Below are 25,867 nucleotides of genomic sequence, written 5' to 3' on the forward strand. Positions count from 1 at the left end.
AAAAAAAAAAAAAAAAAAAAAAAGGAAGGAAATTCTGACATATGCCACAACATGGATGAACCTTGAGGACATTAGGCTAAATGTAAAAAAGGCAGTCACAAAAAGATAAACACTGGGGCCGGCCCCGGTGGCGCACTGGGTAGTGCGCCGCTTGGGAAGCGCGGCGGCGCTCCCGTCCGGGGGTTCGGATCCCACATACAGACCGGTTCCCGCTCACTGGCTGAGCAAGGCGCGGGAGCAACGCCGAGGCTTGCGATCCCATCACCGGTCCCCGGTCCGGTACGGGGGCAGCACTGAGGGTTGCGATCCGTTGCCGCACACGGAAAAAAAAAAAAAAAGATAAACACTGTATAATTCCATTTTATATAAGGTACTTAGAGTAATCAAATTCATTGAGACAGAAAGTAGAACGGGGGCTGCCAGGGGCTGGGGAAAGGGGGGGAATGGAGAGTTGTTTAATCAGTACAGAGTTTCAGGTTTACAAGATGAAAGAATTCTAGAAATGGATCGTGGTGAGTTATACAATATTATAACATTATGAATGTTTTTAATACCACTGAACTGTACACTTAAAAATGGTTAAGATGGTCAACTTTATGTTACATACATTTTACCACAATTGGATGAAAGATACCATTTTAAAAAAAAAAGAAGGAAATTCTGACACATGCCACAACATAGTGAACCTTGAAAATGTTATGGTAAGTGAAATAAGATAACCACAAAAAGACAAAGACTGTACAATTCCACTTATATGAGGTACTTAGTCAGATTCACAGGCACAGAAAGCATAAGTATTTTTCCACGAGAAAAAAAGGAACCAGAACTGGATGATCTTGGAAATTCTCAGCCTCTCCAGATGGCAAAATATGCTAAAATGAAGCAATTCACTCTCGAGAAACCGTACTCTAAAGAAAAGGCCAAGGATGTGACCGCAAAACCTTTTGCTAAAACCTTAGAAACATCAAAGGGTCAGAGTATCCAGTTACAAAGAAGGCCCTTTCAAGAGAGTAAGAGTGTGTGCCTCACTGATCCTCTTGATCAAACCAGAAGGCCTTAAGGAAGCTTTAGGTATTGGCCGTCAGCCTTCTCAACAGGAGGCTAAAGTAGAGAAAGATTTATCTTTAAAAAATTTGTATATATAGCTTTTGTCTAATGGAGTGATTCCCACTGAAATCCATAGAAGACCCACAAAATTATTGAGAAAATTATGTCAGTAGAAACACTGCCTATTTAGACAGAAAGGGACAAAGAATACAAATAAAGGAGGCTGTCACACCCTCAAAATTCTACTGGCAGGAAGTAGGCAGGATAAAACTACTCAGCTGCCAACACATGCTGCCTTTCATGAGAAAGGAAGGATGACTCAGAGGGTAGATTCAATTACCCAGAAGACAGAGCCCTACTCAGCGTCCTATTACTATTCCTCCCACCCTGGTTGTTCCCCCTGGATTTTACCACTATCCATCATTTTGGTTTACAGTCCCAGTCAGGACCTTTCTTACCTAGTCACCTTTACAGCTCTGCTTAGGATTCCACTTTGCTCCCCCTTCCTTGTACTGTTACAACCGACAAAATGCCATCCCTTACCTACCTTAAAAAGTTTCTGGGAGTGTTTAATCATAAAAGCCATCCCATTGTTTAACTTTGTGATATTCTCCTGAAGGTCATTTGCAGTGACCTATTCAGAGGGAAAGAAACCAAACAAAAAGCATTAAGAGCTAGTAAGTAGTACTTACAGATAAGTACCTATCCCTAACAAGGTGCCTCTAATACAATGTTTAAATCTGGAAAGTCTTTTTGGTTCAGCAAGTTTCCACTGGATATGACAAAATCTAGAACAACCATATGTCCCTGAAGTGACCAGGAAATCCTTGAGAACAGATCCTCATTTCCTCATTCTGCCTGGGAACTAGACACGTCAGCAAAGTTGCTAAAGAAAGTCCACTCTAAAATAAAATAAAATTTAATTAAATTAAAAAAAAAAAAAAAAGAAAATCTAGCCTAGGCTTCAAAATGGGCAGGAAGATCAGGATCTGTACCAGCCGTCAAGGACATTGCCTTTTCAGAGAAACTGGAGTTTCTCCAAAGACAAAAGAGAACTATCACCACTTACTGATACCTAAGGTGACATGTGTTCCTTAAAAACAAACTCAATCTGTCATTGATTCCCTTCTCTTGTTTCTCTTGACTCGTTTTTAAGTACTTAGCATCTCTAATATCCCAAAGCCCTAATCCTTAATATCTATCTTAAAATAACATCTATCTGTTTGCTTCATACCAGGACCCCTTAAATACATCTTTCAGTTTACTCACTTTTTCCTTAGGCTTGGTTAGCTGTTTCAAAAATTCCTTCATTATAATGACTGATCTCCTTAATATGGATAAGCTCTGGATTCTCAAAAATCTTTTATAAGTCACTATAACCTATCTACTTTTATTATCTTCCCAACAACCTTGTGAGGTAAGTGGTAAAGCTACTATTATGCCTAGTTTACAGAGGAGGAGCCTAAGCACAGAAAGGGTAAAGGACATAGGTAACATATCTGGTTTGTTGCTTCCTGGCTCCCAATTCCAACATACAGTAAAACCTATATTATAAATGGGCAGGAATATGAGCTATGTGTCTCCAGGTCAAAAATTTGTTTTAAAGACTTTAGATAATTTATTTCTCATGTAAATCACCGAGAAGGCCATGGTCTCAGTAATAAGAAGCACATTCAGCTTTACCCATGGAGACTATATCTACAGGAAATAGAAAAGTGAGACAGGATCATTCTCTGTCATCTCATCTAAAAGCTTGGTGACATTATCCCACAAGATCATACAGTTCTAGTCTAAATTTAAACCATTCAATCTTCAGAAATTAATTTGATTTCCAAAGAAGGCTTTCCTGCTAAGAAAAATTTCATATTGACCAGCCAAAATGAATATTCTAGTTTATTTAGTAGCTATAATTCTCCACTAACCGATTCCACTAATAATTTGCCATGCAAGGGCCTGCCTGTGGCTCACTTGGGAGAGTGCAGTGCTGATAACACCAAGGCCATGGGTTCAGATCCTATGTGGGGATGGCTGGTTCACTCACTGGCTGAGCGTGGTGCTGACAACACCAAGCCAAGGACTAGGATCCCCTTACCTGTCATCTTTAGAAAAATAAAATAATAATAATAATAATAATAATTTGCCATGCAGGTTTATCAGAGACTAATTTATAACTAAGGTTAACAGGAATTGGCCCCCTCAGATTTGATAACTCTTGAAGGAACTAATAAAGTATGTTCCTAACCTCATAAAGCTGAAGACTAGACCTTGGACTCTGGATAACCTCACCACAGTACAGCCAAAGGATGAGGCCCAGCCCCAGAAAACCAAGCAATCTTTACTCTTCCCCTCAACACTCACATTTTTTGGCCACAGAACATGGGGTGCAAACATAAGGGCAAGGTTATAGGCAGACATCTTATTCTTGTCTTGTTTCTTTGCTGTCTGGTACAGGAGATCAAGCAATAACTTCAGCAAGTTACGATTGGGTGGAGGGAGAATGAGGAAGAGCAACTGAAGAGCCTCAATTTGCCGCTCCTTATCTGGTATATTGGTCTTATTTCCTTTACCATCAAACTGCATCAAATCTTGAGGACAAAAGAGATTATTACAAAGGAGGGAGAAAATATCAGCAAGAAAAATAAATACCATTACTATTATCTTCCCCTCAACTGCCATCAAAGAAAGAAGAGAAAAAAAGAATCAGGCATAAACAAAATTCAAAAATTATAGCAAAATATAACAAAATAATGCCAATACAATTCAATAGGATAAAAAATCCAATTTAAAACTGTGGAAAAGATGTGAATAGACATTCCTTTAAAGAAGATATACAAGTGGGCAATAAACATTTGTATGCTCAGTATCATTAGCTAGCAAGACAATGTAAATCAAAACCACAATGAGATACCACTTCACACCTTCTAGGATGGCTATAACCAAAAAGACTGACAATAACGAATGTTGGCAAGAATATACAGAAAATTCAGCCTTCCTACACTGCTGGTGAGAATGCAAAATAGCCACTTTGGAAAACATTTTGGCAGTTCCTCAAAAAGTTAAAAATAGAGTTGTCACATGACCTAGCAATTCCATTCCCAGTCATATACCCAAGAGAAATAAAAACATATGTCCATACATGCCTTTTTGATAATGCCACCCCCTCCACTTTTCCCCACTCAGATATTTTACAGATAAAAGAAAAATGAGAGTGAATTACACTCTGATAACAGGATGATTCCAGTAGTTCCTCACACACAGAGTCAGAATCGTTTCTTCCCTAACAGACTATACAGGTAGTCCCCTGGAAAAGCAGAATCTCAAAGGATACTAGTAACCATTTGGGTATAATTCATACAGACCTGAAAATGATTATACTGTGTTATTTAAGCTGTTTAACCTCAATAATAATTTCAGGTTTAGGAAATGCAGATAATATTTCTAGAAAATGTTCCCTGTCAATATGAAATTGAAAACAAAAATCCCTTCCAGTTATCAACAAGGCATATCAAATGCTACAACTGTGCCATGCCTCAATATGTTCTCAAAGAACAATCAATCACAAGGCAGTGGAGGGAGGATTTCAAATACTGCATTAAATGAATGAACTCTATAGGAAAGCAAACAAAATAAGCATCCTTCATGTTAACACTTGTGAAAAGAATTTATTAATATTTTCCAAATCTTTTTCAAAGATCTAACACTTTTATTTCTCCCCTAAATAATTATAAAATTATATAACATTCTAGTAATATTTACTCATTTGTATCATCTGAATTGCTACTGAAAGTGCTAAGAAAAAACCCAAATCTTATTAGATTTTAAGAATGCAAATCTAGTTTTTTTTTTTAAGTAGTAAAATTATTCAAAAGAAATAAACCTTATATTTATTTTTCTTAAAATTAGAAGAGGAAAAGAAATGCTCAAGGGCAGAAAATAAAATAAATGGAATATGAATTCTGATACCAAGTAGCTTAGAGCCTACAGCAGCATAACAGCTGTGCAATTTAAGAATGAATTCCTGGGCCGGCCCGTGGCTCACTCAGTAGAGTGCGGTGCTGATAACACCAAGGCCACGGGTTCGGATCCTATATAGGGATGGCCGGTTTGCTCTCTTTTGGAGCGTGGTGCTGACAACACCAAGTCAAGGGTTGAGATCCGCTTACCGGTCATCTTTATAAAAAAAAAAAAAAGAATGAATTCCTGGGCCGGCCCGTGGCTCACTCAGTAGAGTGCGGTGCTGATAACACCAAGGCCACGGGGTCGGATCCTATATAGGGATGGCCGGTTTGCTCTCTTTTGGAGCGTGGTGCTGACAACACCAAGTCAAGGGTTGAGATCCGCTTACCGGTCATCTTTATAAAAAAAAAAAAAAGAATGAATTCCTGGGCCGGCCCGTGGCTCACTCAGTAGAGTGCGGTGCTGATAACACCAAGGCCACGGGGTCGGATCCTATATAGGGATGGCCGGTTTGCTCTCTTTTGGAGCGTGGTGCTGACAACACCAAGTCAAGGGTTGAGATCCGCTTACCGGTCATCTTTATAAAAAAAAAAAAAAAAAAAAAAAAAGAATGAATTCCTGACCATATAGGCATAAAGGAGAATGAGGAAACTATTTATGAGCTGAAAATGAAACACTCTCCATGATACATTACGTGAAAAAAACAAAGCACAGAACCATGTGCATAATACCTACATCATTACATAAAAAGAGGGGAAAAGGAATATATGTAACTATTTGTTTATAAGTGCAGAAAACACCTCTGGAAGGATACATTACAAATCAATCGCATTGGCTGTCTCTGGGAAGAACTGAGTGCTGGAGAACGGGTAGGAGAAAAGCTTTTCACAGCATATTCTTTGAACATTTTGAATTGTGAACCATGTGAATGTGTTGACTATTCAGAAAACAAATAAAATTATTTTTTAAAAACAAATTTTCAAGACTAGAGATGATCTCAATCAAAGCATAAAAAAGCTCCCAAACCAAGGCAAACACACCAAACCTGTAACTATCTGAGGCATGTGAATGAATCAATCCAATGATTCACATTTATTGAACAACTAAAATGTTCAAAGCACTATGCTAGGATCCATCAGGGATACAAAAATAAATAAAACACAGACCTTCTCTTATTACCAGCTCCTAATCTTAATAAGAAGCTTATTTATCAAGAAAAACATCTGATTAAATCAAACTTAGCTGGCCAGTACTTATGAGTACTCAGAGAAGCCCAACAATATCATGAAGTCTTAACCAATATTAGTAGAATTATTGCTGTGGGATACAAGCAACAGAAATTCTAAAGGACTTTACTAAATTGAAAGACATGCATTTACATGTCCTCTCACTTCCTGTACTCACCAGCAATTTTGAGGTGTGCATGGAAATGTCTGTGCGTCAGCAGGGGCTCTGGTAACTCTCCTAGAAATATCTTCAGCAAAGTGGCAACATCATTTGAGTGAAACTCCCCTGACTCCAAGTCAATATCAGTTCCATTATTGAGAGCATCCCTTAAAATCTGCTGTCGGACACTATTCCCTGGTACTCTAAACAAACCCTCCACTCGCAAGTCTTCTTAGCGTGGAAGAAAATGCAGGACAGTCAAAAAGGAAACAAAAAGAGAAGGTATGATTAAAATACATAGTCTAAAGACTACTTTCCACTTAAAAGACCCTTTGCAAAGCCTTTGAAGAAGGTTTTTGCATTTTTTCCCAGAGTAGTGTAGGAGACATATCTGAATACCTCAAAGCACCTGGAAATCTCCCAAACTAAAATATGGTACTCCCAGGAGTCATTCAACCTCCTGAGGTATATCTGGAGACTCTGAATTTAACTTAATCAATGGTTGGAATGCACTTCAAAAATAAATTGAAAGAAAAGCCAGATCTTCCTGAAGACCCCTCCAGGCTTTCTAAGGAGGGGCTGAGTTCCTCTTTGAAGGATTCTTGTTCCTGTAAACTATTTTTCCAGCCCAGAATGAAATCTAGAGTCTCTGCGTTGTTCCAGGAATTAGAACTCCCAGAAGCTTAGGACCATCCCAGCTAAACCATTCTTTTCTCCCAACTAGGTTCTTTTTTAAAAACAAAGATGACCAGTAAGGGGATCTTAACCCTTGACTTGGTGTTGTCAGCACCACACTCTCCCAAGTGAGCCACGGGCCAGCCCTCTCCCAACTAGGTTCTAAGCTCCTTTAAGGGGATTTAAAAAACGATGGGACATACAGTTTGAGTATAATCTGGAAGAAACATGACAGTTCAGTTAGGTACACATTCATCTTTGACCCCCTTATTCAGGAGTCTAAGTTTAAGTGGCTACAAGACCAGGCAGGTAATAGTAAAAGAATGAATGGAAACCATAACAAACTGGAGAGCACACACCTGTGCTCCAGCTGATTCTGTCCAAGTGGCATCTTGGGCCCAAGGACACTAGATCTTCCTACCATTTTAAAGACAGATAACTAATTTTATTTTTAATGTAATCCTTTGCCAACCAAACAAAATATAAATGCAGATGACTCGAACCCTTAGGCTGCCAGTTTGTACACTCTGCTCTAGCTCGTAGCACAATGTCCAACATAGAACAAGCCATAAATAATTGCTTGGGTTAAATTCATCTTCATCAAGGAAATATTTTGAATTTATGAAGGTATCACATAAGACCACACATTTCACATATACTCACTCAGCTGTGCCAAGCACTTGGAGTAATGATAACCATAATTTTTAGTATGACTACTAAAAAATGAAATGGGAATTAAGTGAAGAGTGTATTTTAATCATAGAATTCTAGAGATTATGCTCCCTTGAATAAATGTCATGATTCTTTAGGGACAACATATCTTTCCAGAAGAAATGTCTCTGAGTTAAGGGGTAAATGTGACTTTATAGACACTACCTAATTTATATACATCTAAGGAAGTAAAAACACATGAGATGAAGTTTAAAAGAAATATATTTAAAAGCATGCCTTCTGAAATTATCACTGGTTAGTCCTTTTGTTGGTGGTTAATTGGTACCTACTAACTCAAGGCAGTTAGCTCTCAACAGAAAACTGACAATTATTCATTAAGCAAATAACAATAAAATTTTGAGTAGTCTTACTTTTGTGTAGATATTCAATCAGTTGGTATATCTGGGCAATGCCTTCCTCTGTCAGTGGTGATCCAAATACCACTCCTTTTTCTGAAAAACCATATGATAAGCCAGGGCTATCTTTCACACAAATAGTACAAAATCATCATACTTAAAACCAGTCAAGTGTCCTGTTTTACAGTTCAGCAGATACCTTCACAGGGTTAGTAAACAAAAACCCTAGAATTGGAAATGCACCAAAAAAATGCAAACAGAACAACCCTCAATCAACTCTCTCCAAGTTCAATATTAGATTGTAGATTCCTTGAAGGCAAAGACCAGCCTCTTATTTAAGTAACAACTTACATTTAATTTAAAAACAAATAAAAAACAGAATATAGTGTCATGATTGTCAAAGCATGACAGATTATCTACCAGAGTTGGTACAGAATCTGATGTGTTATAATGTTTAAACATTTTTCCTACCTTCATCATTTTCTTATATTTAATAAAACAAAATAGTACCTCTTTAATGTCTTATCAAAAGCATTGCTACCATCTCTATTTTCTGGAAATGCTTTTTTGAGTGAGTTGTAGGCAAAGCATTCCATGGAATGAAAATATTTGAGAACTATTGCAATTTTAGAAAGTTTAATCTTTTTTTTACTATACTCCACAGCTATGTAACTGTTTTTGAAATATTATTTTAGCACAGTATTAATCGGGCATGAAAATCAAAATGCCCCTGATAACTACACTAAACTAATTACATCATTTCTCAGGGACTGAATGTTTGCTTTAGTTTATTTATCTAGATAGTTTTTATCATTTTTATTACTATTACTGAAGGTTTTACTACTTATGAAAATGAGAAAAGTGACCAAAAAATGCTTTAGGGTAATAGCAACTCCTCAGTAGATGTGCAGTTGTTAAGAGTAAAGCCCAGAGAGCTGCCCACCATTCACAGACATATCTCCTACCCTTTCGCTTGAGAGACATTAGAGACCGGAAGAATCCTGATGCAGGGCCAGCCCCACCAGGCAACTTAAGGTCCACTTCCCCCATCAGCTGAGCCAGCTCAGTTCCAGGTAAATCGATAAGCCTTGTGATATTGCTGACCACCAACTCAGTGAACACCTCAGGTTTTTCATGTCGAAGTTTCTCCACAAAAAAGTCAGGATTGAAGATAATGGGCTGACCTCGAAGGGAAGAATCATGACAGATAATAAAACTGCAGATGGCATCACTGAAAAAAATGAAAGAGAAGAATCTTTAGGAGTATCATATTTGTATGTGTTTCTTATGCCCTTTCCTACTGGGTACTTTGGTTCCTGAGTCCACACACAGACAGAAGTTTCCTTATAATCAGCTCCCTTTTAGAGAGCCAGCTGCCCTTGGATTCTGTTTCTCATAACCAAGAAGCCATCACAGAATGGAAGACACTCGCAGGTACATAAAATAGCACATTTAGGTTTTATTTTAAAGTTCTTCAATTCTGGAAGCTTCTGGGCTGGCCAGTTAGCACAGTCAGACTGTAGTACTGATAACACCAAGGTCCAGGGTTCAATCCCTGTACCAGCCGGCATCAAAAACCACAAAAAACAAAAATACCTTGCACAATTCTGGATGCTTCTGACCCATCCATCATCTAAGTTCAAATTTTGCTCAGACAGGTTCTTCTCTCTAGGACCCTGATCAATCTTAGCCGGTTTTCCACTCCTACATTACACTGTACACCTGGCAAAGTTCCTTTGACTCTCAGAAATATTTCCTTCCCTGTTCTTTGTTTCCCAGTACCTAACTACTATATACCTTTTTATTTTTAATATATTGTTACTAAATGTAACTGTATTATTCCATCTCTTACAGAAGGAACGTCATGGTTTTTATCCATTATCAATTAACTCTAATGGCTTGTTCTAATCCTTACTACATAAACAATTATTTATTATAGAACCAATGAGTAGACATAACACAAGCCAGAGAGGACAAATTATCGCATCTCAGTCAGGCAAAGTTGAAATTCACCTGACTCATACAAACATTCCCACAATAGAAACAATCACAACTTAAAAGTTGTCCACTTCAACATTCATACAAAGCATTGGTCCAGGAAGAATGACACCTTTAAATAGTAAATATAATTAATCCACATCACACTTTGCCAACACGACATAAATAATTTTTAATAACAGTATAATGAAAACAAGACATGGGTAAACTTCAAAGTTCATCTCTACTTCCTTGAAAAATTACTACATAATTTTAAACAACAATCCAAGTCTTCAGTTGGTGGCTACTAGATTCTTTTATCTAAACTGATAATGTATTATGAGAAACCACATAAAAATGCAAAACTATGAATGTGTATTCTCAAGCCAAAAAGTCACTAAGAAAACTTAAAGTGCCTGTCTCCTCAATCTTTTTACAGACTAGGATAGGTAATTTTTCTTGGATAAACTTAAAGATGTCCGTGATTACAACTCAATTAGAATCAGAAGCAACTTCATCTTAAACCATTGACAATAGCCTCATTTTTTAAACGTTATCTTATTTCAGTCAAGAAACAAGAGTCAATATAGAACTGCTGTTTATAATCACTGCTAACGAGAAATAACCACTCTACTGAGGACAGAAAATCGTAAAATGTGATAGCACCAAAAAGAATTGTATAATTTACTGAGTCTAAACTAATCATCTTATGAAATTCACATCTTTTAATTCTGAATAACCAATTGCAGATCGAATTGGTTCTAACATACATATGTATATGAATAACATCAATTATATTCCTGAAGTTAGAAACACATACATACATAAAACCTACAGACTTTTACTAATGGCCAGAGCAACACTCAGTTAAGATTCTAAAATTTTATCACAGTTGACTCTTCCAGCACTAAGTTGGATCAAATACACAAATGAGAAAAGAGCTACAAGGACAAAGCCCCTAGATACACTGTTTCTCAACAGAATCTTTCCTACCTGGCCAACATCCCCAGAAACTGCTCCCTCCTAAACAGCCTGAACAGGTAGAAGAAAAAACAGGTTCAAGGCTGCCCCGAGCTATTTATAAGGAATACAAGAAAAAAGATGCCCTGGAAGTCCTAACACACTAGTAACACATAAACAATCTGTTTCTTTTCCCTTCTGCTTTTTCTGCCCTTCCGTCCCAACTCATTCTTGTTATGCCACACCTTAATTTCTTTAAAATAGTTCTCTATTTTTCCTCTTCCTCACTTTTTCTGAGTGGAGGAGGATCTGGTAAGACAATACTTACAAATTGGAAATGGTTTAAAAAAGAAATAAAATGGAAGAAGAGAGACGGAAAAGACAGTGGCTTATTTTCTTTTAAGTTATCCCCTTATCACAAATCCTGCTAATCCTATTCCAAAAATACACAATTCCACAATATAAAGCTAAGAATATCAAGGAACATGCTTAAGAACTTAGGAGATTTCTAGGACTAAAGGAAAAAATAACTATATTTAAGTAAAAACAACTTCCTACTCTATAGTATTTCAAAACAAACTTTAAGTTTGCTCAAGTTCAAGAAAAATAAATAAATTTCTTACATAAGTGCTGAAAGCTTCTGATGAGGCATTGGTAAATTGAAGAGACAGGAAAAAAGCTTTCTCCTTGTCTGTTGTGACAAAGAAACTCTCCTTTCCCTGCCCCAACACAGCCTACACAAATTCCAGACATGGTAGAAGACACAAGAGCACATTATGGGGCCTGAAAGGCAGTACTTATTAGGACTCTGAGTATTCACTGCAAGTAGGAACAAAACAGAAATAAAAAACCAGACCAATTAATTGTATTTGCCAACACATATATGAAGCTGAACAGCAGACTCCCATCATCACTGAAAGTTGTATGAGAGGAAACAATCACATAATGTAAAAGCATAAAGGACAAGTAGTTTTACAACAAGAGGGAAGGGATGATCCCTACCTCACATCACACACAAAAAATAAATTTCAGACAGAATAAAGATCTAAATACAAAAAGCAAAACTTTAAAACTTTAGAAAACAGTAGAGAAGAATAAAATAATGAGGCAGTGGAGGTTTCTTAAACAAGACATAAAAGGCACAATCCACAAAGAAAAGATTAATAAATTTAACTACATTAAAGTTTAAAATTTCTGTAAAACAAATGACATTATAAACAAAGTTTTTTAAAAGTGAAGTCACAATGCTTCTGAAGAGGGGAACTGGATGAAGGAGGAACAGGAATGGGAGAGAAGCTTTTCACTGTATGCTCTTTTGTGTTTTCTAGATTTATTATTTATGTGAACATACTGCCCATTCATATAAAAAAAAACACAAATAAATTTAAAACTTTAAAAGTAAAAATAAAATAAAAGACAAGCCATAGACTTGATAGAGGCATTTGCCATGCATATAACTAACAAAAATTAGTATTCAAAATGTATCAATTTGGGCCGGCCCGTGGCTCACTCGGTAGAGTGCGGTGCTGATAACACCAAGGCCGCGGGTTCGGATCCTATATAGGGATGGCCGGTTTGCTCACTGGCTGAGCGTGGTGCTGACAACACCAAGCCAAGGGTTGAGATCCCCTTACCGGTCATCTTTTTAAAAAAAAAAAAAATGTATCAATTAGGCCTAAAAATTAATAAGAAAAAGACACTCAACCCCGTAAAAAAGTTAGTCACAGGACATAATCAGTAATTCACAGAAGGGGGGCCTAAGTGCCTAATAAACATAAAAAGCATCTCAACTTCACAAGTTATCAGAGTAAAGCACATTAAAAAATGATATCTTTGGGCCGGCCCAGTGGCTCACTCCGGAGAGTGCGGTGCTGATAACACCAAGGCCCCGGGTTCGGATCCCATATAGGGATGGCCGGTTCACTCACTGGCTGGGCCTGGTGCTGACAACACCAAGTCAAGGGTTAAGATCCCCTTACCGGTCATCTTTAAAAAAAAAAAAAAAATGATATCTTTGGGGCCAACCCCGTGGCGCACTCGGGAGAGTGCGGCGCACTGGGAGCGCAGCGCTCCCGCCACGGGTTCAGATCCTATATAGGGATGGCCAGTTCGCTGGTTCACTCACTGGCTGAGCGCAGTGCGGCCGGTCACAAAAAAGACAAAAAAAAAATGATATCTTTCCCTACCCATCATTTTAGCAAAAACCATCAGGTTCAGGTGATACCTTTTTATTCCTAGTTTGCTAAGATTTTACTTATTTAAAATCAAAAGTCAGTGTTTGATTTTATCAAATACATTTTGCGTGTCTATTTATGATCACATGATTTTTCACCTTTATTTGTTCATGTGATAAATTATGCTGATTAATTTTCTAATGTTGAACCAACCCTGCATTTCTTTTTTTTTTTTAAAGATGACCAGTAAGGGGATCTTAACCCTTGACTTGGTGTTGTCAGCACCACGCTCAACCAGTGAGCAAACTGGCCACCCCTATATGGGATCCGAACCCGTAGCCTTGGTGGTATCAGCACCGCACTCTCCCGAGTGAGCCACGGGCTGGCCCACCAACCCTGCATTTCTAGGATATGTGAACCCAACTTCGTTTTAAGGCATTATGATTTTTACATACTGTTGAATTTGGTTTGCTAATAGTCTGTTTAGGTTTCTCCACATATATTCATAAGTGACACTGGCCTGGAATTTTCCTTTCTTGTAATGTTTTCATTAGGTTTTGTATCAAGGTTGTTCTGGCCTTATAGTTAGGTGGGGAATATGTTTTATTTTTCTGTTTTCTGAAAGTTTATATGAGAGTGGCATTATTTCTTTAAATATTTGATCAAATTGGCTGATGAAGCCATCTGAATCTAGAGGTTTTCTTTGTGAGAAGATTTTTTTTTTTTTTTTAAAGATGACCGGTAAGGGGATCTTAACCCTTGACTTGGTGTTGTCAGCACCACGCTCACCCAGTGAGCAAACCGGTCATCCCTATATGGGATCCGAACTCGTGGCCTTGGTGTTGTCAGCACCGCACTCTCCTGAGTGAGCCACGGGGCCGGCCCGTGAGAAGATTTTTAATTACACAGTCAATTTATTTTGTGTTATAGGACTATTCACATTTTCTATTTCTTCTTGTGTTAACTTTGATAAGTTACAGATTTCTAAGAATTTGTTTGTTTCACATGATTCGAACTTTATTGGCATAAGCTTGTTATAATATCCTCTTATCTTTTTAACGTCTCTAGGTTCCACAGTGACATCCTCCTCTTTGTTTCTGATAGTGGTAATCTGTGTTTTCTCTTTTTTTTTTTTTGGCAGCTGGCTTGTACAGGGATCTGAACCCTTGACCTTGGTGTTATCAGCCCCAAGCTCTAGCCAGCTGAGCTAACTGGCCAGCCCGCTCTTTTTTAAAATTATGATTATTATTAGGGAGTTATCAAATTTATTATCTTTGTCAAGATTCCAACATTTGGCTTTGTTGAACCTCTGGATTACAGGTTTGTCATACCTCTGTATTATAGGTTTGTTGTTTGTTTCATTAATTTCTGCTCTTATCGTTATTATTTCCTTTCTATTAGTTTCTTTACTGAAATCAGGACAAAGGTGGCACTGCAAATCAGTGGGGAATGTATGATTTTTTCACTAAATGGTGCTGGGACATTTGGATAGCTGCAGAGGGGAAAAGTGAAAATTGACTCCTGTCTCACACTACACACAAAGATCAATTCCAGGTGAACTGTAGATCTAAAAGTGAATGGCAAAACAATAACTCTCCTAGAAGGTAACACAGAAGAATATATTCTTGAACTCAAGGTGGGGAAATAATTTTTAAATAAGACATAAAAAATATTAACCATAAAGAAAAAGATTAATACGTTTGACTTTGTTAAAATAAGAACTTGTGTTCATCAAAAGACACCATTAGGCTGGTGAGTTAGCTCACTTGGTTAGAGCATGGTGCTAATAACACCAAGGTCAAAGGTTTGAATCCCCTTTGGGCCAGCCACCAAAAATAAAAACAACACAACAACAACAACAAAATCTTCAAATAATTTTAGGCTGGCCTATTAGCTTACTGGTTAGAGTATGGTGTTAGTAACACTCAGATCAAGCGTTCAGATCCCCTTACCGGCCAGCCACCAAAAATAAATTCTTTTTAATTTAAAAAATTTTTTTAAATTTTTTTTAAAAATACCATTAACCACATAATGGGAAAATATACCTGAAATATACATAACCAAAAAAGAGCTCATATCCTGAATATATTAAGAATTCCCACAAATGAATAAGAAAAAGCAAAAAACCCAGTAGAAAAATGGTTTCAACAGAATCTCATTAAAAAGGATGCCAAACAGCCCATATACTCATGAAAAAAACATTCAACATTATTAGAAATCAGAGAAATGAAAATTAAAACAACAATGACATATTATTATCCACCAGAATGAATAAAATGAAAGATTAATCTTGGCTGCTTAGCTCACTTGGTTAGAACATGGTGCTAATAACACCAAGGTCAATGGTTCGAACCCACTTACTAGCCAGCTGCCAAAACCAAAAAAAAAATTAAATTAAATTAAAGATCGACAACACCAAAGTTTAGAAAAAGCCCCTTATAGTGATAGTGGGGCCATAAATTGGTACAACCGTTTTGGAAAATTGTTCAGTCTTATCTACTAAAGTTGAACAACGTGTTACACCTGTGATCCAGCAATTCTATTCCATACCTAATGTGTGCAGCCATGTGTGCACCAAAAACCACAAACTACAATGTTCATCACAACATTATTTTCTATACAGCCAAAACTGAAAGCAAAACATCCCACAGAGTGGTTTTTTAAATTGTAATATCTATAATAGAATATTATACAGCCATGAAAATGGACAGCCTCTTGCTATATTCACCATCATGGATGGATCTCACAAATAACGATAAACAAAAGAATACATATACACACACACAGAGATAACACACTATATGATGATATTAATATCAAATTTTAAAAACAGACAAGACTAATATTTAGAGATATTTGCTTAAGTGGCAAAACCATAAAGAAAAGCAAACACATACTTACCATAACATTCAGGATAATGGTTACCTTTTGTAATTAAGTGATTAAGAGGACTCACGAAGGCATGAGAGGAGTTTCTGGAGTGCTAGTAATGTTTTTGTGATAAATCACTGAGAGCTATGGGAAAAATAGGGCGGTTGAAGCAAATATGGCAAAATATTAAGATTTGCTGAAGCTGGGTGATGGGAAAAGAGTATTAATTATATTATTCCATATACTTGTACGAGTAATCAACATTTCATGACAAATTTTTTTTTTTTTTAAAGATGTCATGACAATTTTTTTTTTTTTTTAAGAAACCAAGTAGTGGGGCCGGCCCAGTGGCGTACTGCTACAGTGCACCGCTTGGGAGCGCGGCGGCGCTCCCGCCGAGGGTTCGGATCCCACATACAGACCGGCCGCTCACTGGCTGAGCGAGGTGCGGGCGCAACACCGAGGGTTGCGATCCCGTTGCCGGTCCCAGTCCGGTATGGGCGCGACACTGAGGGTTGCGATCCATTGCCGGAACCAAGTAGTGGGGCCGGCCCAGTGGCGTACTGCTACAGTGCACCGCTTGGGAGCGCGGCGGCGCTCCCGCCGAGGGTTCGGATCCCACATACAGACCGGCCGCTCACTGGCTGAGCGAGGTGCGGGCGCAACACCGAGGGTTGCGATCCCGTTGCCAGTCACGAAAAAAGACAAAAAGGAAAAAAAAAAAAAAGAAACCAAGTAGTTCTGGCTTCGCTACAACTTGATACAAATATCACAGAAAATCAGAGTACTGTATACACAAAGGTTAATTTCCTCATCATAAAAGTTTTTGCACAGATGGCCTGAACCAAGAGAATTAGTAGCTAGGTATGCTGGCATACAGAGTTAACAGGTGCTCCAGGCAACTATCCCAAAGAATGATAGAAGTAACACCCCTCAAAAAAGAATAATTTTTATAACTTACTTATAGTTTACAATTATTACTTTTACCACTAGGGGGAACTCTATATGTAAGGTTATATGCTTAGCCAAAGGACTGGAAACAGAATCCACAATTGAAAAATCGATTACAGAAAAATGAAAAGCAAGTGCTTTTGAGGCATGTTGAACCCATGCATCTGCAAAATTCAAGGCAGTGAAAAAAAACCCTGCATCCTGCAGATGTATCTTTTGGCTGACTACTACCAAAACTGCATACCCACAAAACTAAATGTTTCCTCTCTAGTGAATTGCTTAACTTGATTTGTTCTCTAAGAACCACAACCTTAGCAACATCTATCAAAATATGAGCTATATTTAAAGTTGTCTAAGCCTGATTTACTACCCTGAGAGAAGTATGTACTCTTTTACTGTTTTTTCAACCCTAAAAGACTCTGGAACATGGCTTTAAATATGTCACTTTATTGTAGAGCTGTTAGATAAGAAATACAAGTATCAAACAAAAGACTATATTCTTCCCTCTTTCTATACATCAAATTTAAACTGGTATCATGAAAGTTGTACATAAAGAAAACAAAACAGGCCACAGACACCCAAGCTGCAAGCTTTTTTAATACCCAAAACAGTTCAAAGTTGATAGCGGTACCCCAAGATTTCAGGGAACAGTATCCAATTTCCTAGATAAAAATTTTAAAACATTTACACACTAAGATCTGACCTGTCCAAGGTTTTGTAATACAGATCTCATGTCTAATAGACTCCAACAGTCTGCAAAATGTTTTTGACTCCTACATTTGATCTCATCTTGAACTAATTTCAAACTACTAGAGCAACGTGACCTAAATTTAATTGGCAAACTAGACATGAAAGAATTCTTGATTGCTTACCTTTTTTTTTTTTTTTTTTTTAAAAGATGACCAGTAAGGGAATCTCAACCCTTGGCTTGGTGTTGTCAGTACCACGCTCAGCCAGTGAACAAACCGGCCATCCCAATATAGGATCCAAACCCGTGGCCTTGGTGTTATCAGCACTGCACTCTACCGAGTGGAGCCACGGGCCGGCCTTGCTTACCTTTTTAACCTAAACATTTTTGGACACCTAACCTAAGATTTTGCCCTGTGGAATGACAATGTAATATTCTCCGTTAAAACTAATTATGGGTTGGCCCATGGCTCACTTGGGAGAGTGTGATCCTGATAACACCAAGGCCACAGGTTCAGCTCCCTATATATTGATGGCCAGTTAGCTCACTCGGGACAGATCCCCTTACCAGTCATCTTTAAAAAAAAAAAAAAAAAAAGATTAATTATACTTCCTCAGAGTAGCAGTAATGCCAATTAATTGACTTATTTATGTACTTGGTAATTTTTATCCTTTGGTCTGTCACAAGAACTGGCATTAATTCTGTTGCTTACACCTCCTTTAATTTTTCTCTCCCAAGATGGTGTACAATAAGAAGAAAGTTATTTGTATTACAAAAGTAACATCAAAATTCCCTATTATTTGGGGCCAGCCCCGTGGCTCACTCGGGAGAGTGCAGTGCTGGTAGTGCCGAGGCCACAGGTTTGGATCCTATATAGGGATGGCTGGTGTGCTCACTGGCTGAGCGTGGTGCAGACCACACCGTGCCGAGGGTTGCGATCCCCTTACTGGTCAAAAAAAAAAAAAAATTCCCTATTATTTGTAGAAAGTTCTATAGGATACTTAGCTGACAATACAGTCTTCCTCTTATTTATCTAAAAGCTGTTTACTCCTCAAAAAAGTAGAGTCAAAGCTCCATGAGCCTCTCTCTTCTTAATGACTTTAAATGACAAAAGTCGCAGGCAATTAAAACTAGAAGTACTTCTATGTATGATTAGATTAGGTTCTAAAAGACTACTACTACATCCATTTGTTCCAAAGTTCAGAGTTGTGGGGAAAATAGAATAATTTAGTCAGGCTCCCTTGGCTCAGGTATGGCTGGGGGGTCTAGCAGCACATTTCTTGTAAACAAGCTGTGTGGAGGTGGAGTTAGTGCACATGTGCCCCAATGTATCTTTTTAGTTTTGTTGCTATTGTGTGTTCTGCAGTTTGTGAAGCAGAGCTGGCCAACAGAGAGCTCCCTCTAACAATACAGCATGTTTACTCTGCTGGCGGCTGCTCAGTTTTCAGTTTGTCTTTGGACTTTGCAGGTAGCAGTTGAGTTTCTGAGTTTCTTTTTGTACTGCCTAGGCTCATAGTGTAGTGTGTGCTGAATAAAGACTATTCTTTCTTCAGCCAAGGCTCCAAGGACCATTTTGTCTGGTTACCTAGCTTGTAGACCTGCGTGCAAAGGGTTTGTGAATGGGCTCGAGGGGTCTGTGAGCTCCGGACCTCAGCCCTAGCTCTACAATTGGCGTCTTTGGCAGGATGACACCACAAGAGTGATATATACTATCCAAGAGACATCTAATGCTTTTGCTCTGGCACATGACTTGTTAATATCTACACAAGTTCACATATTAAAAATTCTTAAGATCCCTGTACCAGCCATTCACCAAAAATAAAGAAATCTTAAGAAAAGAACGTCTATACTTTTAGTCAGCCAGAAGTACTCAATATTCTATGAACCTAACCGTAAGTCTTTTCATCAATTAACATTAAGATGTTGCTTTTCTGAGACACATGGGAGTCGAACAAGAAATCACAGTCACTTGTGTATCACATAAAATCAATCAAACCATGATCTACTGAGTGTTTTGTAATTATAAGGTATTGTAAGGTATAGGGAAAGGAAGCTAAAGTAAGTCTCTGGCCTCCAAGAGTTTAAAATTCACTAAACACTACTACAGAATTTTAAACAGTAGCAAAAGACAACACAGAGGATTATACAGGATCATTAACTGCCAAACGAATGGTACAGATAATAAAAGCTCTAAGAATTCAGAAATAGGAAAGAACCTTTCACCTTTATACAGAAGAACTAAGATTTGAGCTAGATCTTTTTTTTTAATTGTAAATTGACCATTTATAATTGCATAAATGTATAGAGTACAAAGTGGTGTTATGATTCACAGATATAATGTAGAATAATTAAATCAAGCTAGTTAACATCCATCACCTCTAGGGCCGGCCGGTGGCTCACTCGGGAGAGTGCGGTACTGATAACACCAAGGCCGCGGGTTCGGATCCTATATAGGGATGGCCAGTTGGCACACTGGCTGAGCGTGGGGCTGACAACACCAAGCCAAGGGTTGAGATCTCCTTATTGGTCATCTTTAAAAAAAAAAAAAAATCCATCACCTCAAATACTAAACATTTTTTGCAGTGAGAAGATCAGAAAATTACTCTTAGCAATTTTGAAATGTACCATATACTCTGTTACTAACTATATTCACGACACTGTGCAACAGAACTAAATAATTCCTCCTGTCTGAGATTTTGTACCCTTTGACCATCATCTTCCCAATTCCCTCCAAGCCCCCAGTCCCTGGTAACCACCATTCTACTCTCTGCTTCTATGAATTCAACTGTTTTAGAATCTACATGTGAGAACAAGTAGTATTTGTCTTTCTGCACCTGTTTATTTCACTTAGCATATGTTTTCCAATTCCATCCACACTGTCACAAATGTCAGAATTTCCTTCTTTTTTTAAGGCTGAATAATATTGCATTTTGTATATGTACCACATTTTTTTCATCTGTTTATCTGCTGATAGATACTTAAGTTGATTTCGTAACTTGGCTATTGTGAATAGTGCTGCAGTGAACAGACAAGTGCAACATCTCTTCAACAAACTGATTTCAAATCTTTTGGGTAAATACCCACAAGTGGGATTGCAGGATCGCATGGTAATTCTATTTTTAGTTTTTTGAGGGACCCCCATACAGTTTTCCATAATGTGAGCTAGATTTTAAAGATAAGTAGGATTTGTTTTCTTTTCTTTCCTTTTTTTTAAAAGATGACCAGTAAGGGGATCTTAACCCTTGACTTGGTGTTGTCAGCACCACACTCTCCCAAGTGAGCTAACCAGCCATCCCTATATAGGGATCCAAAACTGTGGCCTTGGTGTTATCAGCACCACACTCTTCCAAGTGAGCCATGGGCCAGCCGTTCTTTTCTTTTCTTCTTTTTTTTCTTTTTCTTTTCTTTTTTTCTATTTTGTTAAAGGTAAGTAGGATTTGAAGGAAAAAAAAAAGGATAAGTAGTACTTTAATAAGGAACAATTTGTTTGGTTTTTGTATTTTTCTAAGAAACATAAAATGCTTTCTCCACACATTAGTGGCAAGCCCTTTTCAAAACAACCTTAAACAAAGGAGGTATACAGGGGAGTTATGGAGATAGCATAGAAGACATCTGTTGTTTTAGCCTATGCAATACCCCTTCCTCTGGTAATAGCACACCCATTTTCCTCTGGGCAATAACCTCTCCCCATCTTTCAATCTATGTGATTTGGTGAGCACTAAGTATGGGCATATGACCCAGGCTTAATCAATCGAAACATTCTATCCCCCTTACTGATTCAGAAAAAGGCCCACAAAACAAATCAGGACAAAAAGACTTAACTCCAAGTCTCATTAGATGCTGAAACTGCTAAGCTGGTAGAATGTAAAACTGACACTGTTGGTGGTCCATTAATGCTACCTTTTGTAGAGAATCTGCCTTCTTAAGAAGAAATACAAAGGAAACCAGATCTAGGGGAGGAAGAAACAGATACCTAGTGACACTGTTTAAGATTTGAGATTTTCAATACAGATTAAGCCATGCTTGATCTATGCTTCAAACCTTTCAGTTTCTTGAGCCAATTAATAAAGTCTCTTTTTGCTTAAGCTAATTTGAGTTTAAGCTTCTACCACATATTACTGAAAGAATCCTAACACATGTAAATGTGCAAAGCTGTTTGCCCCTAGTATCAATCTGAGCCCTCCCTTCCATATCTTCACCTGCAGAGGACAGAGTTGTCATTTTGGGTGTTCTGACTCCCTACTCACTTCTGAAGACAGTCTCTATTATCCAGGATCACTTCTTGCTGGGCTCACTATCACCACTACCCACAAGGCCTGCCCCTGTCACTGCTGTTGGCAGCCTCTACTAGAAAATCATCGTTTCTTCTCTATATTTTCCTTCTTGAATATTTGTCTTATCCCTTGTGCTTATCCCTTCCATACCATTTTTTCCAATGCTTCTTAGTTTTTCATAAGCCTGTCTCAGTTTTTCTTACAAATGTGAACTTCTATTCAGGCAAATCTACCAGTCCCAACACACAGCATGCAGCCTTTGGCTCTTGAGCTCAGTTCATTTCAGCTATTTTCACTATTCAAAGGTTCTTTATAAAAAAATTAAACTTCCAAGCTTAATGCTGTGCTATGCCAAATAACTGATGCTGCTCTTAAATCTAAATTCAGGATAAGACGGTATTACTCTAACTGGTAATTATAACTAAAAACTACCCTTGTTCAAAAGATTCATGTGCAATTCCCAGTCCTAGAACAAGAACAAAAAAAAATTACATTAAACCTCGGCAAAAATGTAGTAACTCTAAAATTATAGATATTTCAAGACCATCACAAATACCAATTTCTAAAACCTCAAAGAACTATGTACCAGTAGCCCAACGTAAAAAGATAGGAAAATGCAAAATGTGAAAGTAGCTTGCTCAAAGACACACACTGGTTTAGTTGAGGAAAAAGTATCAATAAACAACATACCCATCTGTGATCTTTGCAGGTTTGAAACTGCAGTAATATTATATACTTCAAACATCCGTATGCCTTAAAAAAGTAAATACAGATAAATACTTCTTAAGTTAAATGTAATTTAACTGTCTTGCTTCAGGTTCTATATTCCAGGAAACTGTCATTCCATTTGGAGAGCATACAGACTTTTACAAGCTTACAAGCAAATAAGTATGTCGGTGTAAATTTACCTACCAATCACTTTCTTGTGCCCTCTGATTTGTTCCTGTTCCTCCTCATTCATTCAGATCTTACACTTAAACACCTCATAGTTTTTTATAGAATAGAGACAGGGAGCTCTACAGAAAGGGAGACAGAGAACTTGAAGATGATTCTCCGTATGTACCAGTTATCAATTCATTGCCTCTCACCTTTACTACTTCTCATCTTCATTGCCTCTCACCCTTCATTGCCTACTCTGTAAAAATGAAGCTGGACTTTTAAATATATTTCCTTTGCCAGCTGGCACAATTTTAAGCATTATTAGTAAAGGACACTGGAGAGACATTGCAGGAGGAAAGGCTTTTTCCCTTTGTGGTTCTAGGGTGCTCCTCTAGGCAAGTTCCTGCAGTATATACAGCTTCTCCAGCACCCAGCTGCTGCAGAACAGATGGCTTCTCCCATATCCAGCTCCTATAGTACATGTGTAGCTTCTCCAGCACCAGGCTCCTGCAATATGGGTAGCTTTTCCAGTGCTAGACTCCTGCAGTACACAGCAGCCAGCAGCACCCCCAAGGCACCTCTCCATGAACAGCTTTCCTCTGTTCCTTAAAAGGTAGACTTCTGGCAAGTTCCACCATAGCAACTTCTGTGCCATTCAGTGAGCCATGGCCATCTCTGCCCTAGGGGACCTCTTCCTTGCACATTCTATCTCAGCTGATTCTTATATTTCTATATTCTTTAGAGATTTACTTACTTCTTACTAACCAATCCCTTGTTAGTCCAATCCCATTATAGTTAACAACTCTTTATATTAAATGTTCTCTGTTTAAATTACTAGTTGGTGGGGGGGAGGAAAAGTGATAGACTAACGGGTACAAAACTATACGATCTATCCTAAGCAAATCAGTGTGCAATATATGCATATACTGAAACAACATACTGTACCCCACAAATGTGTACAAGTAATGTTAAAATATTTTGGAAAAATTAAATTTTAATAATAAATAAATTACTATGTAGTTTCTGTGTCTTATTTGAGCCCTGACTGATATATCAGGTAAAACTAGCAAACAGTACAAAATAGATGGGCTCTAGCATCTGTAGAAACAACCAGTCCTAAAAGATGGTTAATAAAAGTATAGCTGAGGGGCCGGCCAGGGGCTCACTCAGGAGAGTGTGGTACTGATAACACCAAGGCCACAGGTTCGGATCCCAAATACGGATGGCCAGTTCGCTCACTGGGTGAGTGTGGTGTTGACAACACCAAGTCAAGGGTTAAGATCCCCTTACTGGTCATCTTTATAAAAAAATAAAAATTTAAAAAATAAAAGTATAGCTGAGAGGGTTCACTCAAGGTGACCAGAGGGTAGGACTTCAGGAAGGAAGTGTTATAAGTGCTGATAAAAAAAATAAAGCAACAACCTAATCAATTGTAATGTGTTTCTTCCAAGGATAAAATGTACTAGCAGCTTCATAATGAGATAGAGACATATATATAAAATATCTGGTATATTCTTCATGCAAATTATCAAATTTGAACTTATTAATTGGCTTCTTGTGAGCTTGGATGGAGTCAGTCTTACCAAACCCAACGAAGAGATAAAACCGCTTCTGGACTTGCAATAACAAAAAAAAACACTGCTGTTCTTGAAAACTTTCCATACAACCAAACAGCAACCATCAGCAACATTTTTCAACCTCACAAACTCTACAGCCAAAATTTAGAGGCAAAAAAAAGTGAGATGTTTGAAGAGCATAGGGCAGCAAACATCAACTAATTTATTTTTACCCCACCACTTACCACAATTATTCATAACCTATCTAGATCTTACTCTTTAACATAATCTACTACTACTCTCCTCCTTCAGCAGCTATAAGAACAGCATAGGTGTCACTCCTTCCCTTACTCTTACACATCTAGATGCTCTAGGGGAGACAGTGTGGTTCACTGACTACAGCACAGGCTTTGGGTTAATAATTGGGGTTAAATCCTGAATCTGCCACTTCATAAGCATGTCAGCCTCAGTTTCTTCACCTATAAAGTGAGTATAATAATTCCTTATTGGGTTGCAGTGAGGACTAAATAAGAAAATACTTATACTCCAGTTACTCTTTTGCTGTACTGTTTCCAAATCAGAAATGGTGCACTTTCTGGAAGAAATTGGGAAACCAAGATGGAAATCAGATTTAGAATCAGGTCATATTGTAGATAAGAAATATTCAATGTTAAGACTCAGAAGGGACCTTCATATTCCAGTAGAATCTCTTCATTTTACCAATGAAGGAAGACTAAATCTAGAGACTTACATTAGGTCATAAAAAGAGAAACTGACAATCCTGTGCCACTACAACATATTTTCCAAAGCAGAATTTGAAATAACCTGAACATGCCTAACAAGAAGTTAGAAACAAGGGCCTGACTCAAAGAACACATTAGGGCTACAAATATAGATTTGGAATCATCTACAAACCAAAGTTGATCATCTGTGAGGGTAAACCTAAAGCGAAAGAATGTACAAAAAGAAGGCAAAGGACTGAACTTTGGAAAAAGAAGTACAGCCAGACAAAGAAGGTATACTCAACCAAGTAAAAGAGCACACAGATCAGAAAAATGAAAACTGGGATTTGGGCACTTAGGGCATCATACTCCTACACAAGTATACCTGGTACTCAGGCAATCTCACTATAAACAATCTCAATTCTATTTCTACTCCAAGAAGTAACACTCTCTTTTCAGTAGCCTATCTCCTACCATCCTAACTCCTGTCAAAACTTGCTCATTAAAAATCAGCCCTTGAGAGAGTGTGGTGCTGATAGCGCCGAAGCCACGGGTTCAGATCCTATATAGGGATGGCCAGCTCGCTCACTGGCTGAGCATGGTGCTGACAACACCAAACCAAGGGTTAAGATCCCCTTACCGGTCATCTTTTAAAAAAAAAAAAAAAAAAAAAAAAAAAAAAA

At 37.9% G+C, this 25,867-nt stretch overlaps 1 protein-coding gene across 2 annotated transcripts in view; it reads right to left on the reverse strand.

Moving 5' to 3' along the window:
• Positions 1-25,867, reverse strand: part of ARHGAP19 (Rho GTPase activating protein 19) — a 57,952-nt gene that overhangs the window by 23,579 nt on the left and 8,506 nt on the right. For both annotated transcript variants that reach the window (XM_008573211.1, XM_008573212.1), the window contains exons 2-6: positions 9,098-9,363; positions 8,148-8,228; positions 6,409-6,618; positions 3,406-3,632; positions 1,595-1,681 (exon numbers count right to left, since the gene is read on the reverse strand). In XM_008573211.1, the coding sequence (XP_008571433.1) occupies positions 1,595-1,681; positions 3,406-3,632; positions 6,409-6,618; positions 8,148-8,228; positions 9,098-9,363 (871 nt within the window). The remainder of the gene's footprint in view (positions 1-1,594; positions 1,682-3,405; positions 3,633-6,408; positions 6,619-8,147; positions 8,229-9,097; positions 9,364-25,867) is intronic.

This window comes from Galeopterus variegatus, unplaced genomic scaffold (genome assembly GCF_000696425.1).
Source record: "Galeopterus variegatus unplaced genomic scaffold, G_variegatus-3.0.2 Scaffold891, whole genome shotgun sequence".
NCBI classification, from domain to species: Eukaryota; Metazoa; Chordata; class Mammalia; order Dermoptera; family Cynocephalidae; genus Galeopterus; species Galeopterus variegatus.